The sequence below is a fragment of the Cajanus cajan genome, chromosome 5 (assembly GCF_000230855.2).
Source record: "Cajanus cajan strain Asha chromosome 5, NIPB_CcT2T_4, whole genome shotgun sequence".
Lineage (NCBI taxonomy): Eukaryota > Viridiplantae > Streptophyta > Magnoliopsida > Fabales > Fabaceae > Cajanus > Cajanus cajan.
This window is the reverse complement of record NC_138521.1, coordinates 9,418,775-9,434,705: the sequence shown is the minus strand read 5'-3', so window position 1 is coordinate 9,434,705 and position 15,931 is coordinate 9,418,775. Positions and strand designations below refer to the sequence as shown.

At 33.8% G+C, this 15,931-nt stretch overlaps 1 protein-coding gene across 3 annotated transcripts; it reads left to right on the top strand.

Moving 5' to 3' along the window:
* Nucleotides 1-3,637: 3,637 nt before the first annotated feature.
* ECA2 (ER-type Ca2+-ATPase 2) lies at nt 3,638-9,521 on the top strand. Of its 3 annotated transcripts, none has more exons than XM_083074883.1 (8): nt 3,638-3,992; nt 4,338-5,850; nt 5,947-6,068; nt 6,838-7,116; nt 7,200-7,583; nt 7,819-7,928; nt 8,010-8,238; nt 8,761-9,521. In XM_083074883.1, the coding sequence occupies exons 2-8, from the start codon at nt 4,377-4,379 to the stop codon at nt 9,322-9,324; spliced, it is 3,162 nt and encodes a 1,053-aa protein (XP_082931009.1). In that variant the 5' UTR covers nt 3,638-3,992; nt 4,338-4,376; the 3' UTR covers nt 9,325-9,521. The 3 variants fall into 3 exon arrangements, with proteins under 3 accessions (XP_082931009.1, XP_082931008.1, XP_082931007.1); XM_083074882.1 differs by having other exon boundaries at nt 3,638-4,072; XM_083074881.1 differs by having other exon boundaries at nt 3,639-3,970.
* Nucleotides 9,522-15,931: the final 6,410 nt, after the last annotated feature.

Sequence of the window (15,931 nt, the reverse complement as noted above, 5' to 3'; positions counted from 1 at the left end):
AACTCCTAACCAATTATACTCATAAGAATTTCTTAATCCTTAGAGTTGTTACAATTATTAAACAACTAATCACAAGATCAATTAAATTAACCATTAAATAAATTTACAATGTTACATTTATTATTATTATTAAAAATATTATTGATAAATTAATATTATTAATATATTATTTTTGAAATTATATAATTAATGACATATTTAAGTTATATAAATTATAAATTCAATTGCGTGTTAAAAAATATATACTTACTATAACTAAAGAAATAAAGTTTAAATATATTATTAGTATTATATAATATTATTGAATATATATATATATATATATATATATATATATATATATATATATATATATATATATATATATATATATATATATATATATATATATATGAGGATTCAAACGATACCGGTATAACTTTTACCAAATATTACACCGCTTAATAACTTTATATTAAATATGAATTTTGTAAATCCAATTGTTAAATTTAAAGTTTATATCACTTTATATGTTTATATAAAATTTAATTTGTTAAAATTGAACAACAATTTGAAGGTAATCAAAGTATTTATATTTTATTATATTTTAAAATGTATATATTACGTCAATTTTGTTTTATAAGAATGAAGTATCAAATCATCTTGGATTAATATAAAATTTTGTACATATGATCTAAGAGCAAAGAACTTCTAATTTAATGGTTAAATTTATAAAATTCACATTTAATATAAAGTTATTGAGCGGTATAATACTAAATAAAAGTTATATTGGTGTCGTTTGAACTCTTCTCTCTCTCTCTATATATATAGAGTGAGATCCGTTTATTTTAGGAGTAAGTCTACCTAGATTAATTCTATTTAATAACTCATGTTTTACATCAAATTTCAACAATCTAACCGTTGAATTTAAAATTCTTAATGCATAGATTAAATCTACAAATTTTAAAAAAATTTGAAAATCATTTGATACTTCATTTCATTAATTCAAATCAATGTATAAAATGATTTTATGATTATCTGTCAATTTAAATTAATGAAATGAAGTATTAAATGATTTTAAATTTTCTAAAAATTTGAAAATTTAATTCATGCATTAAGAACTTTAAATTCAACAGTTGACGTTGAAATTTGATGTAGAACATAAGTTATGAAATGAAGTAAATATAGATAGACTTATTCTTGAAGTAAACGGATCCCTCCTCTCTCTATACATATATAGAGAAGGGTTATAATAACACCGGTGTAACTTTTACCAAGTATTATATCGCTTAATAATCTTATATTAAATGTGAATTTTGTAAATTCAACCGTTAGATTGAAAGTTCTTTACTCTTAGATCATATATACAAAATTTTATATTAATCCAAGATAATTTGATATTTCATTCTTATAAAACAAAATTGACGTAATATATACATTTCAAAATATATTAAAATATAAATACTTTGATTATCTTCAAGTTTTTGTTTAATTTTAACAAAATTTGATATACACATATAAAATGTAAAGAACTTTCAATCTAACGGTTAAATTTACAAAATTCACATTTAATATAAAATTATCAAGCGATATAATACTTAGTAAAAGTTACACTAATATTATTATAACTCCCCTCATGTGTATATATATATATATATATATATATATATATATATATATATATATATATATATATATATATATATATATATATATATATATATATATATATATATATATATATATATATATATATATAAAGATAGATAGTTTGTTACTTAGTTATAACAAACATCATGTATTTTTAATCCTATTTATAACAAACACTTCCTTAATTGTTAACCAGTGTACTCTAGGGTGACAAAAGATTTCAGAATTTTGGGAAGATTACATTGCGGCTTATGCGTTTTGCAAAAAGTCAGAGTAAAAGATATTATAATTTGAACGTTAAAAATAGGAGCCAAGTGTAGTAGTTGGTCACGAAGCACGAAACAGACATCATGGATAGAAAAGGAAGTAGGAAATTACTTGGAAGCTTCCACAAAATTAATACACGACAACATTAAATATATGTCAGAATCTGGGTTTGGTATGACTCAAGCATATTCAATGTAGAAAAAAAAATGCATACATAGATCGAAAGAAAGAAAAAGAAAAGGTTAGGTTAAAAAGAAGAGAAAGTAAAGAAAAAGAAGTGGGTATTATTAGGTCTCGTTCAGGTTTAACAAATGAAGGACAGTGTCAGGGTATTTTGAATTGGAATGACAAAAATAAAACTAAGTTTGGTTAACTTAACAAACATGTTTTTTCACCCCATCAACTTTGGTCGCGTATAAAGGTACACTTCTAATTATAATTACACGCTCGTTGTTGTTGCAATTGCACAAGATGCCATAATTATGACATTAACACTTAGCCTAACAGCCTAGCACTCGTGTCTTTAAAGTATAGGAGATAATCATGTAGCATATTAAAAGACCTTTTTATTCAAGTTTCAAGCTGTATTCCCAATTGCCAGGATTACGATTACTTTCTCATTAATTTAATTTTCACGTGCTTTCTTTATAGTATATGGTTTAGTAGTTTAATAGTAGTACATTTTTTTTAAACAAAATTGAGGAAATTATTAAACCAATCAATTTCGGTGAATTCCAAGGTGAAGACCTAATAAAATGACTCCAGATTATTTTTTTAACTAACTAATGAATACGTTATCAAAATAATTGGACGGTTATGAATTAGTCAATCATTTTTTTAATAATAAATATAATAGTTAAAAATAACCCTATAATGGTTAGTTTTTTTGTGTGTGAAAAAAATACATTTTTTTTATTGAGTTAGAAATTACATAAACATAACTTATAAAATAATTATTATTAAAATCAACAAATTTTCCATATACAACAATTTATAATTAAATAAAAATATAAACTTAGTATACTCTAATCAAGTTCTTAAAATTATTCAACATATTTTTTGTCAAAAGTTGTCATAAATGATTTTAATCTATTAAATACATTTTTCATTTCTGATAAAAAAAATACGTTTTTCATTTTAAGGGATCTCATTTTGTTATTATTGACTCAAACAAAAACTCCTTTTTAACACGACAGCTAAAGCTATAATTTTGAAAAGTCAATTCCCAAAATAAATTAGAAGTATAAACACCACCTAGAGCATTTGATATTGATAATGTTGTTGTAATGTTGTGTACTTGTTTTTTGGCCTCCCACTATCTGCATAAACCGCGTTCACCAACCTTCTGCCACCATTTTCTTACTTGACATTATTGTTCTTTTCAAATTTTTAATGATAGTTTTGTTGGATTTCAACCATTCATATCAACTTCATTTTTAATTCAGACATGATAAAGAGAGAAAAAGGAAAAAAAACCAAAGAGAAGTTTGAAATGTAATTAATAATAAAGCAGAGAAAGATAAACGCAACAAATATCATAACTCTTCTTAATTACTATTCTCATTTTATTATATCTTTGACGAATCCGTAAGCAACAAAACGGTTCACTAGTATTGCATCATGTATAAATGTATTTGAAGCAAAGTGTTGAACGAAATTAAACACAAACAAATTTCAAAATGCGTAACGTTACAGTTATTAAATAGTTAAATAAGCAAAGTCAAAAGCAGAAAGTGGGGGTGTGCAGTTCCTTCCAACTCACACCCTTTAGAAAATTCTAAAGTAACTGACTGGACTTGAGCACTGCTTATAAAATTATATTGGAAAGAAGAAGAATTCTAAAGGCATCAGATTCTAAAATTCTCTTTCTGCGATGAGAGTTTCCTAACCCCACAACACAAGACAATTTACTTAAAGGTGTTCAAAGAGAAGACTAATTGACCACTGACTAGTCTTCACAACTTCTATTTCTTGGACGAGAGGATTTCCCCACAGCACCTTTGGAAAATTCCAGGCCATAGCTTTGCTTGGTATCCAAGCCAACACAATTCAACCTTGTCTGCTTCTTCTAATGGTACAAAATTTCCTTTTTCCATGTATGTTGTTACTTAACCAAATATCTAGCTTCACCATGCACTTTATGTTGTGTGTGTGTGTACTGTGAGGGCTAAGTAAGGTATGCAATTTGTCTTGGTTTGATGTTCTCATTAGATGTTTTGATGTATCATAATGACCCTTAATTTGTCTTTTTCAATTACTTAATCCTGAATAACAGGAAATGTTTTTCTTTTCTTTTCTTTTCTCTTTCTCTTGTGGTTTTGTGTAAGTAAACATGGTTGAGATTATTTCCTGGTGGTTATAATCTGTTTAGGGAGTGCTCTGATGTATGTGAATTAGTTTTTTAACAGCATATTACATACTTTTTCGTAAATAATTTTCAGTGGTGAATTTGGATTCTGGACAAGCACGTGAAGTATCCAATGGAGGAAAAGCCATTCCCTGCATGGTCATGGTCTGTTGAACAGTGTCTGAAAGAGTATGGTGTGAAACTGGACAAGGGTTTGAGTACTAATGAGGTTCAGAAGCGGCGCGAGAAGTATGGTTGGAATGAGCTAGCAAAGGAGAAAGGGAAGCCCTTGTGGGAACTAGTGTTGGAACAATTTGATGACATGCTGGTGAAGATACTTTTGGTTGCAGCCTTCATATCATTTCTTTTGGCCTACTTTCATGGAAGTGACTCAGGGGAGTCTGGATTTGAGGCTTATGTGGAGCCACTTGTGATAATTTTGATTTTGGTCCTCAATGCCATTGTTGGTGTTTGGCAAGAGAACAATGCAGAAAAGGCTCTTGAAGCTCTCAAAGAGTTGCAATGTGAGTCAGGAAAAGTGTTGAGGGATGGCTACTTTGTGCCTGATTTGCCTGCAAGAGAGCTTGTTCCTGGTGATATTGTGGAGTTGCATGTTGGAGATAAAGTCCCTGCTGACATGAGAGTTGCAGCTTTGAAAACCTCAACATTGAGGGCTGAGCAAAGTTCTTTAACTGGAGAAGCTATGCCAGTTCTCAAGGGGACAAATCCTGTTTTCTTGGATGATTGTGAGTTGCAGGCTAAAGAAAACATGGTGTTTGCAGGAACCACTGTGGTCAATGGTAGTTGTGTTTGCATTGTTATCACCACAGGAATGAACACTGAAATTGGAAAGATACAGAAGCAGATACATGAGGCTTCTCAGGAGGAAAGTGACACCCCTTTGAAGAAGAAGCTGGATGAGTTTGGTGGCAGGCTCACCACTGCAATTGGGTTAGTTTGTCTCATTGTTTGGGTTATTAACTACAAGAATTTCATTTCTTGGGATGTTGTGGATGGATTGCCCTCAAACATCCAATTTTCATTCCAAAAGTGTACCTACTATTTCAAAATTGCTGTTGCCCTTGCTGTTGCTGCAATTCCTGAAGGCCTTCCTGCTGTTATTACAACTTGTTTGGCACTAGGCACAAGGAAAATGGCTCAAAAGAATGCTATTGTGAGAAAGCTTCCAAGTGTGGAAACTTTGGGATGTACTACTGTGATATGTTCTGACAAAACTGGCACTTTGACCACAAATCAGATGGCTGTGACAGAGTTCTTTACTTTGGGAGGGAAAACCACTGCTTCTAGACTTATTAGTGTTGAAGGCACAACTTATGATCCAAAGGATGGGGGCATTGTTGACTGGGGATGCTATAACATGGATGCTAATTTGCAAGTCATGGCTGAAATATGTGCTGTTTGTAATGATGCTGGGATTTACTTCGATGGTCGCCTTTTTAGAGCCACAGGTTTGCCTACTGAAGCTGCTCTCAAAGTTTTGGTAGAAAAGATGGGAGTTCCAGATGTGAAGTCAAGGAGCAAAGTTCATGATAGTACACAAGTTGCTGCAAACAACACGATGGATGGCAACACTGTGGTGAAGTTAGGTTAGCAAGTAGAGTTCACTTTGTGGAAGGTGAATAAATTGTCAAAGTGCTATAGTGCTAGGAGTAACAAAGTGTTATTTAATTTTTGTTATACAGGATGTTGTGAGTGGTGGAACAAAAGATCCAAAAGGGTAGCTACATTGGAGTTTGATCGCATTCGGAAGTCAATGAGTGTTATTGTTCGTGAACCAAATGGTCAAAATCGGCTTCTTGTCAAGGTGACTTGATCTGATGCTTTATCACCACTTTGGCTTTTATCAGAAAAGAAATTATCAAGGGCTGTTTGAACTGAAGCGAAGTATTAGGCACAGGAAGTTGCATAATTAAAATTATCAATGGTCAAAATAAGTATTTATAATTGGATCTTATATAAACCATTTACTATCATTTGAATAAATAAATGATATTATGCTGCATAGCTAAAAGTCAAAAGATATACCATTAGCAACTTTCACTATTTTCGCATATTTTATACTTTTCTTTCTGTGTAATGTACTAACATATGTAGAAATGGCATGTGAAATTTTCTAAAACAAGTAGAAAGGGCTAGGCTAACGTATTTTGACTATATTTCCAAGTTGGGCAGAAAGGGGCCAAAAGGGTTTATCATGCTGAGCCTGATTATTGAATTCTTATGATTAAATTTGACAGTGACCTTTTTGTCTCTTGTGCCACATTTTTTTATACATCTCTACTTTCTTTGCCTGATGTTATTATTATGTTTTTTTTCCTTCAATTCTTAAACTCAACTTTTTCAGTGCTTAACATAATGGCTTTTTATTTGTGTCTCACTAATTCTTAACTTGTGGGGTATGTTTCAATAGGTAGAAAGATTATCTTTATTTGGCGTTAATGGTAAAATGTCTCCTTGAGTAAATTGAGAGTTGTTTTGATATTCCCTATTAACAAACTGGGACGGCTTTCTATGCAAGGTTTCATCTAGTATTCTAGTGCTGCTTTTTAAGTTATAAAGTGGTTGAATCACAGGGTGCTGTTGAGAGTTTACTGGAGCGTAGTTCACACGTGCAACTTGCTGATGGATCCTTGGTTCCAATAGATGATCAATGTAGGGAAATACTTCTTCAAAGACTCCAGGAAATGAGTTCAAAGGGATTGCGTTGCTTAGGTTTTGCATTCAACGATGACTTGGGAGAATTTTCAGATTACTATGCTGAAACTCATCCTGCTCACAAGAAATTGCTTGATCCAACATACTACTCATCCATTGAAAGTGATCTAGTTTTTGTTGGCATTGTTGGCTTAAGGGTAAGTTTGTGATCACTCTTTTGTCATGCAATGCAACTTTTTAGGACATTCATTAGTTCATAATAATTGTCTTGATCATTCAGGACCCTCCCCGTGAGGAGGTTCATAGAGCAATTGGGGATTGTAAGGACGCTGGGATTAGAGTTATGGTAATAACTGGAGATAATAAGTCAACAGCAGAGGCCATTTGTAGGGAAATCAAATTGTTCACTAGAGATGACGATCTTACAGGGCAAAGTTTGACTGGTAAGGAATTTATATCTCTTTCTCACTCAGAACAAGTTAAAATATTGTTGAGACCTGGAGGCAAGGTTTTCTCTCGAGCTGAACCTAGACACAAGCAAGAAATTGTTAGACTACTGAAGGAAATGGGGGAGATTGTTGCAATGACTGGAGATGGTGTGAATGATGCACCTGCACTTAAGCTTGCAGACATAGGCATTGCTATGGGCATAACTGGGACAGAGGTAAGATAACAACTTTTGGCTGTGGGGTGTAACTTTGTTTCATGTCAATGTCATATCATAACCCTTCAATTTCTTTCTTCTTTTATTCTCTTGTGGCATTGTATTTATGTCAGTATTGTCATTATAAGTTGAGATGTATATTTCTATTTGTTAGAAATATCAACATAAAGTGTCTATTTGGACTTTTTGGCATTCTGATTGAAAGTTCAATAACCTTGTCTACTAAACACTTCAGGTTGCAAAAGAAGCTTCAGATATGGTGCTTGCAGATGACAATTTTAGTACCATAGTTTCAGCTGTTGCTGAGGGTCGTTCTATTTATAATAACATGAAGTCATTCATCAGGTATATGTTATGTCTCTTGGCACTTCCTTTTGAATTTGATTTATCTGCTCTTGTCCTTCACATATACTAAATCTTCTTAAGGTACATGATATCATCCAATGTTGGGGAAGTGATATCCATATTCTTGACTGCTGCTCTGGGGATCCCAGAATGCATGATACCAGTGCAACTTCTGTGGGTGAATTTGGTTACTGATGGTCCACCTGCAACAGCTCTTGGTTTTAACCCTGCTGATGTTGATATCATGCAGAAGCCACCTCGCAGACGTGATGATGCTCTAATAAGTTCTTGGGTTCTTTTCCGTTATTTGGTAAGTTTAATTAAGTTTATGCTCAAGTCCATTACTAAACTTATATGCAATTCCTAGTGCTTTTGGTATTAATCTCGAATTAGAATTTGAGTTTCTGACCTTTAATTAAGCCTGTTCTTGGATCGAAATTCAAACTGAACTGAGAACCTTTTTTTACAAAGTAAATTAGTTACTTATTTTTTAATGGATTAGATTTTTTTTTAAATTAGACCGGTTTCGATACAGTTTAATTATCTAATTTATAATCATATATGAAACGATAACTAAATCAACCCAATCTTTATGTAAAACCAAATTGATTAACAAAACTGTTTTATCAAGTTGATTGATTCGATTTTTTTTTTCAAAACAGATCAAATTTTATAATATGAATCGAATTTTTTTTTGCACATTCCCACCTTTAATGCAAACTTTTCCTATGCAGATCATCAAATTAAAACTCTAATTTTGATTGAATACCAATACCAATTTAGTTTAAACTTTTTATTAATCACATGTTAACCAAACTAATGTTCATGGCAGGTAATTGGTTCGTATGTGGGACTTGCAACAGTTGGCATTTTTGTGTTGTGGTACACTCAAGAATCTTTTCTAGGCATCAACCTTGTGAGTGATGGTCACACAATCATAGAATTGTCCCAGCTTCGCAACTGGGGGGAGTGCCACTCATGGTCTAATTTCACTGTTGCTCCATTTTCGGCTGGAGGGGGTCGCTTGATCACGTTTTCAAATCCTTGTGACTATTTCTCAGTTGGCAAAGTAAAGGCCATGACTCTGTCTCTCTCGGTCTTGGTGGCAATTGAGATGTTCAACTCTTTGAATGCACTCTCAGAAGAGAACAGCTTGAGGACATTACCACCTTGGAGGAACCCTTGGCTTTTGGTAGCCATGTCAATATCATTAGGACTCCATTGCCTCATACTCTATATTCCATTCCTTGCAGAAGTGTTTGGTGTAGTTCCACTTAGTTTGAATGAGTGGTTTATGGTCCTGCTAATATCAGCACCTGTTATTCTCATTGATGAGATTCTAAAATTAGTGGTGAGGAGTCAAAGAAGGTTGTTGACTAAGGAGAAAGAAGCATGAAGTGATTGAAGTGTTAGGTACACGGCCATTATAGAAAGCAATACAAAATGGAGATAGGATGATAAATGGAAGTACCAAGCCTTATTCTTTGATACATATTTTTTTTCTTTAGTCTTTAGGAAAATTATTCTTCATTAATTTATGGAAAGAAATTTGTCACTTTCTATTGTCATTACGGTAAATATATTTTGTGAACATCTTGTTTAATTGCTTTTTTTTTTTCCTTTGAGAAAAATCTGAATGCTGGGTCAAAGAAGAAAAAAAAAAAGCAGTTCTATTTATGTTTTGGTGTACAAAACTACGAATATATATATATATATATATATATATATATATAAAATAACTTTTAGGCCTTTTGCATGATACCTTCAAGTGATGTATGAAGAAAATGAATTTTTTTGGGACGTTAGGGAAATGCATGTTGAGAAAATAGCTTTCTACATTTTTTTTTTATTTTTAATTTTTAATGGTGACATCTCCCAGCCAGCCAGAAGTGGGATTCGACTATTTTTGGTACAGACTCATTTTTGGTACAGACATTCGGCTATTTGTGAAGTATTGAAGTTGATAGTAAAATCTTGATAATAATGATATAGATTATTTAGCGATTTCATTTTATTCAAAAGATAGTTATCCTGCAGAAAGAGGCAAAGAAACCACGTTAGTTTTATTTTTTATTTATTTTTTATGAATCTAGCTTTGTACAAAATGGATATTTTATCGAGTTATATATTAAATTAGTTTCTATAATTTTACAAGTAGCAGTCAATTTATTGCCATTATTATAAAAAAGCAAACTTAGTCATTGACTTGAGGTTTTATTCAAATTTAGTTTCTAAAATTGGCATAATTTCTAACAGTATATTTTTTTTATTAATTTTGTTGGTTTTTGTATTTATGATGAATTGTTGTTCATTGTTAAGAAGCTTAGAATTTAGAAATTCTTGAGGAACTTTAATTGTTTAGAAATGTTTCTGAACAGATGTCAAGTTTGACTTGTAGGGAAAAATATAAGATTTTCTAAACACTAAACTCTAAACCCTAAATCCTTTAAGACTTAAGCTTGATAATTCATTTCTTAAAGAAACCTAGAAAGAAGTTAGAGAGAAGAACTCTAGAATTATGAAATTCTTCTTCTTTGTAGCCTTCCTGAGAATTGTAGAAGATTGTAGTAGAGTTGTTGAGTAGAGATTCAAGTTTGGAGAGTTGGGAATTAGAATCCCATAGGGTCGATGTAGAGTTCTCAAAGCTAAGTTCTTCTTCCTCTTTTTCTTTGATTCTTGTGATTTTGGAGGTAAGAGAATCTATACTTGATCTTTGTTGATTTCATGTTCTCTATATTGATTTTCACTTGGATTGTTGCTTAAATTGCATATCTTGGTGGCTGTATTGTTGTAAATTTGAAGGTTAGGTTTTCTATTCTTCAGGCTTTTGGTACCTTGGAGAAGATTAGTAGAATTTGAGCTATTTAATGGTTGCGTGTTTCTTTTGTTGAAAATGAATTAGGAATGATGTATGGATGTTATTTGGTACTTTGCATGTTTGGATTTCCTAAGTTTCAGGTGGAATTAGGTCAATTTGTAAATTTGCTAAGTGCATGATTCACCATTACGTCGGGCACAACTTCAAGGCGACGAATATGACATAAGTTAGAGGCTCTCTATCTCACTAATGTTGGGCACGAAATTGGTAGCATTAAACATGAGTTTGAGGAGAACTTTCTGACTTGGTCACATTGGGCGTGGGTTGAATGGTGTCAAACATGGAAGCCTTGGAGTTATCTAATTTGGTGACATTAGGCCCTAGTTGAGTGATGCCTAGTGTGATCAAGACAAAAGCTCTCTGCTTAGACGACGATGGACGCTAGTTTAGTGACGCTAGGTGTGAATTAGGTATACAGGCTCTTTGTCTGAAATGATGTTGGACGTGGATTTTGACCACACTAAGCGTGAGAGCAACATGGCTCTCTACCTTATCCACACTGTTGTAGGTATATTGTCGTTAGATGTGGGCGAGGCAGAGGCTCTTTGTCTCATTTCACGCTAAACACGGGGTGTAACGACCCGCCATGGTCTCTACACTTAGTGGAATCGCACTATTACTAGTGAACTAAGAGAAATATTAAGTTGGATAAATCATACATACAGGTATAGATAAAAATAAAAATAACTAAGTTTTTGGTTATAAAATAAAACACCATATATATACAGTCATCCCAAAAATAATATGACTCTAGTGCCGGTCAAGCACAGACGAAACTGTTACCCAAAATGGTAACTCTAACACGAGGATCAAACTCCCCGTCTCGCAGCGGTCACCCCACCTCCAAGCTAGCCCTGACCTGCTCTCATACAAGGTATGATCATCGCAGCCCATCGACATGGAAACAGAAGGATAAGCTAGAGTTCAAAAATCAATCATATAAGTATGGAACAATAATCTATACTACACAACCATCCAACTATCAATCATATTCATAGAGTCACCATACACTCTATCCAATACTACTCATGCATAAAATACAATCCACCAATCATGAAGTCAAACACCATACTTCATCATATTAATAATCATGCAATAAATGCATTTCATGACAGATATCAATGCACATCAATCATCTAATGCGTCGTCACGCATACACCTAGGAGATCTCCCTAACAACAGAGCTATATAAGTGACATTCCATCCTACCGAAACCACCCTAACCGTTTTCACGTCCAATGCGCCCGCTCGGTCACAGCTAAACAAGATATAATCCTCACTCGGGTTTACTTGGATGATGTCACTTACACAATTGAAAGTCCAGATCCACCGTCAGGCTTAGCACAGCTGGGTACGAGCTTACCACGACCTTGGCATGCATAACCAAGTCAATTGTGGAGTTCACCCACCGACTATCCGCAAGGATCCACCCACCTTCCCAAGTACTTGGTTAAGGGAATAACCCTCGACCTCATACCCCGCTCCAATACTAGCTAAGGACTTAGAGGAGACTCACCCAACCTAGTGGCCTACCTGAGCACCACTCCCAAATCTAGTGGCCTACCTGAGCACCACTCTCATATATCAGTGGCCTATCCAAGCACCACTCTCTTAAGAGACTCTATGTGAGCTCTTCCAGTTCGAAAATATTTTTCTCCTCCTCAAGTCCTAGGCTAGACTCATGCCATAAGGCATCACATGCTATTATGCATCATACATCATATATGGTCTGCCCACCATCATGATCAACAATCATACACATGCCATAAGACATCACATGCAATAATGCATCATACATCATACATGGTCTACCCACCATTATGATCAATAATCATACACATATGAACATATACTCATGCCATATCATATTTAAGCATTCATATATATCATCACTATGCATACATATGAATCACACCTCAGCATACATCATATATCATACATACATGATCCAAAACTTCAACTTAACATGCATTAGCATCATTTTATTCATAAACATGTTCACGCCCGGCACAACCTAAGCTCGCCCAGCCTAATCCCAACCTGAGAGTCCTAAAACTCATCCACACCCGACACGTTCAACTCACGCTCGGTATCCTTGAGACAGAGACTCCTAAGAGTCTCCACGCCTGACGCAACCAAATCACGCCTGGCTCAACATCTAACCCGAGAGCCCTAAACTCTTCCACGCCTGGCGCGCTCAACCTGCGCCTAACCTAAACCCTAGTCAGAGAGTTTCAAAACTCTCATCCAAACCAACAACTCTAGCCACATGCAAACACAAAATACAATGCATAGGCTCCATACAAATCAAAATAAACTTAAATCTCACATGCATCCAACCTATGCATCAAAATCATCAAAATCCTCCTTTTTCTAAAAACCCCAAAAAAATGAGATTTTCTTCAATCCATCTATGGATTCTCAACATTCATGCATCAATTGAGTTTCTAAACTCACATGCAACCTAAACAACAAATATTCTAGTTTCCCTCACCTGAAGATTGGCTCAAAATAGCCAATAACTGAGAAGAAGTAGAATTCCCTTCCGAAGTTCAACTCGGAACTTCAATCCTCCCAAAGCAAGCTTCCTAATCTGAATTTCAAGAAAAGACAGAAAGCATTAGTGATCTAGAGGAGAAAAAGAATCATATAGAGAAATCTGGGAGAGAAAGGAGCTCACATACCCAAAGTTCTTCTCTCTAAAACTTCTTTCTAAAAGCTTCACTTTCTCCTCAACCACCCAAACACTATTTATAGAAGTCCAGGAGTGGCCAGAATGGCCTATTCCGAATCTGGAACGGCCCGTCCTGCACGCCTTCATCATGTGAAAAAATCACATGCAGAACAGCCTGTTCTGAAATCAGAACGGCCCGTTCTAGGACTCATCCAGAACAGCCCGTTCTCTATCCAGAACGGCCAGTACTTCCTCCAGAACGGCCCGTACTCCAACTAGAACGGCCCGTACTCCAACCAAAACGACCCATTCTAGGGTTTGGAATGCCCCATTCTCAACTACATTTTATAGGTCAATTCAGTAGTTTGGAACGGCCCGTTCTGGGCTACTGAATCACCCATACTGGGCTTTTAGGCCTTCTAAAACAACTTGCTACGTTACAAGGGGAGAATGGCGTTGAGTGTGGGTTGTCTAATGAAAATGTGTTGTTTTTGGCTAAGTTTTGAACATAATGTGAGTAAGTAATAATGATACATGTTATGTGTGGATGTGTGATGTTGAATCTTTATACATTGACATAGGATAATGTATATAGATGATTAAATGGTTGGAAGTTGTAAGTTGAGTTGTATGTTAAAATATTAGGTGGTTGTGTTGAGAATGTTTAATACATTAAGTTGTATTGTGTTGTGTTGATTGACTTAAGGTTAGAGGATAAATCATTTTAAAGTTGAATATCCCATTGTGAGGATATTGTGTTATGGTACTCTAAGAGTCCATTTTTGTTGAAAACCTTTTTTAAGAAGTTGCATCCTAAAGTGGATTGTGAGTCTCCTCTAGGACCTTAGTTAATGAGGTATGGGGGCCAGGTTGAGTCATACCATCTATAAAACGACCATATTATAGGGATTAGGTCAAACTATACTAATTATAAAGTAACCAACTATTGATCCATATGGGGGCCAAGTCGAGTTATATGTTTATAAAGAAACCAAATTACAGTAAGGTATAAGGTTGAAGCTAAAATCCTAGCTCAGTAATGGAAGGGTCATAATATTTAGATGGTAGTTGGCGAACTTATCCTATAGGAGGCTTAATTATGTATGCTAATATTGTGGTAGACCCACACCCAAGTTATTCTACTTTGATAGGAATATTAGACTTTCTTAGTTTAAGTTACAAAATCTAAGAAACCATGTTGTTGTGGATTTTTATCCAAAAAATGGTTGTTAATCTAGTTGGAATGAAAAAATTGTATTGTTGGTTCAATAGGGTCAAGTCACTTTGACTACTCACTTGTGTTGCACAACGTCTCTTAGTTAAATGCGTGACCAACGCTTATAGTTGTTGTATTGTGCAGATGATGTGTTGATTGAGATGTGATATTCATATCGTATGATGAATGGTTAATGATTTACTTTGTTGTTGAATGATAAATTGAGGTGTTGTTGGTGTTGTTGTGTTGCTCAAGTTGTAAAACATGTTGCATTGTGTTGAAAAGTTACAAGTTGATGATGTGTTGAAATCACTTGGATTGTTTCTGTTGGTAGTATAGTTGTTTTTACTTCTATACTTATTATATTGATCCCTTTGAATTCTATATTGCCCTTACATGTTTTCTTGTAGTTGGACTACAATGATCATATTTATGTGGGAGTATGATAGGGATAAGCTAGAGGTAGAGGTTAAGTCGAAAAAACCATGTTGGATTGGCGATGTAGCTTACTTGCTACCTTTTGTAGTTATTGTGTGTGTTGCTTGATCAACAATTTAGGATTATTATTTTAGCACTGGATTATTATACATATTTATGTACTTATATAATTATTATATTATTTCGGTTGTTGTTAAACTTTTACACACACACACACGCGAGCGCGATACATACATACATATATATATATATATATATATATATATATATATATATATATATATATTATGGCATGTATTGTTGGAGATCTCACATCAACTAAGAATAAGATCATAATAATGTGTATATAAGTAGGGAGTATTCGTCATCTTACAAGTCGATTTTGTAAGGTTGAGTTAGGCTCGTAACTCACTTTCTAAATATGGTATCAAAGCCTATATCCTAGTAGTTATCAATTGTTAATGGACTTATTAGGTCATCTACTATTAGACTATTATTGAACCACTCACAGATGTCTATATCCTAGCAGTTATTGATTATTAGTGAACTTATCAGGCCACCCGCTATTAGGTTGTCATTAGACCACCTACAAATGTCCAGTCTTGTAAATTTCACTCTTGAGATGTTTAGTCCTCAACGTGAAGGGTTGTGTTAGAAATCCCATACCATCTAGGAATATGGCCATGCAAACTTCACGCTCAAAATATCCAGTTCTTGACATAAGGGGTGTGTGTTGGAGATCCCACATTAACTATGAATAAGACTATAATAGTTTATATAAGTAGGGAGCAATCCTC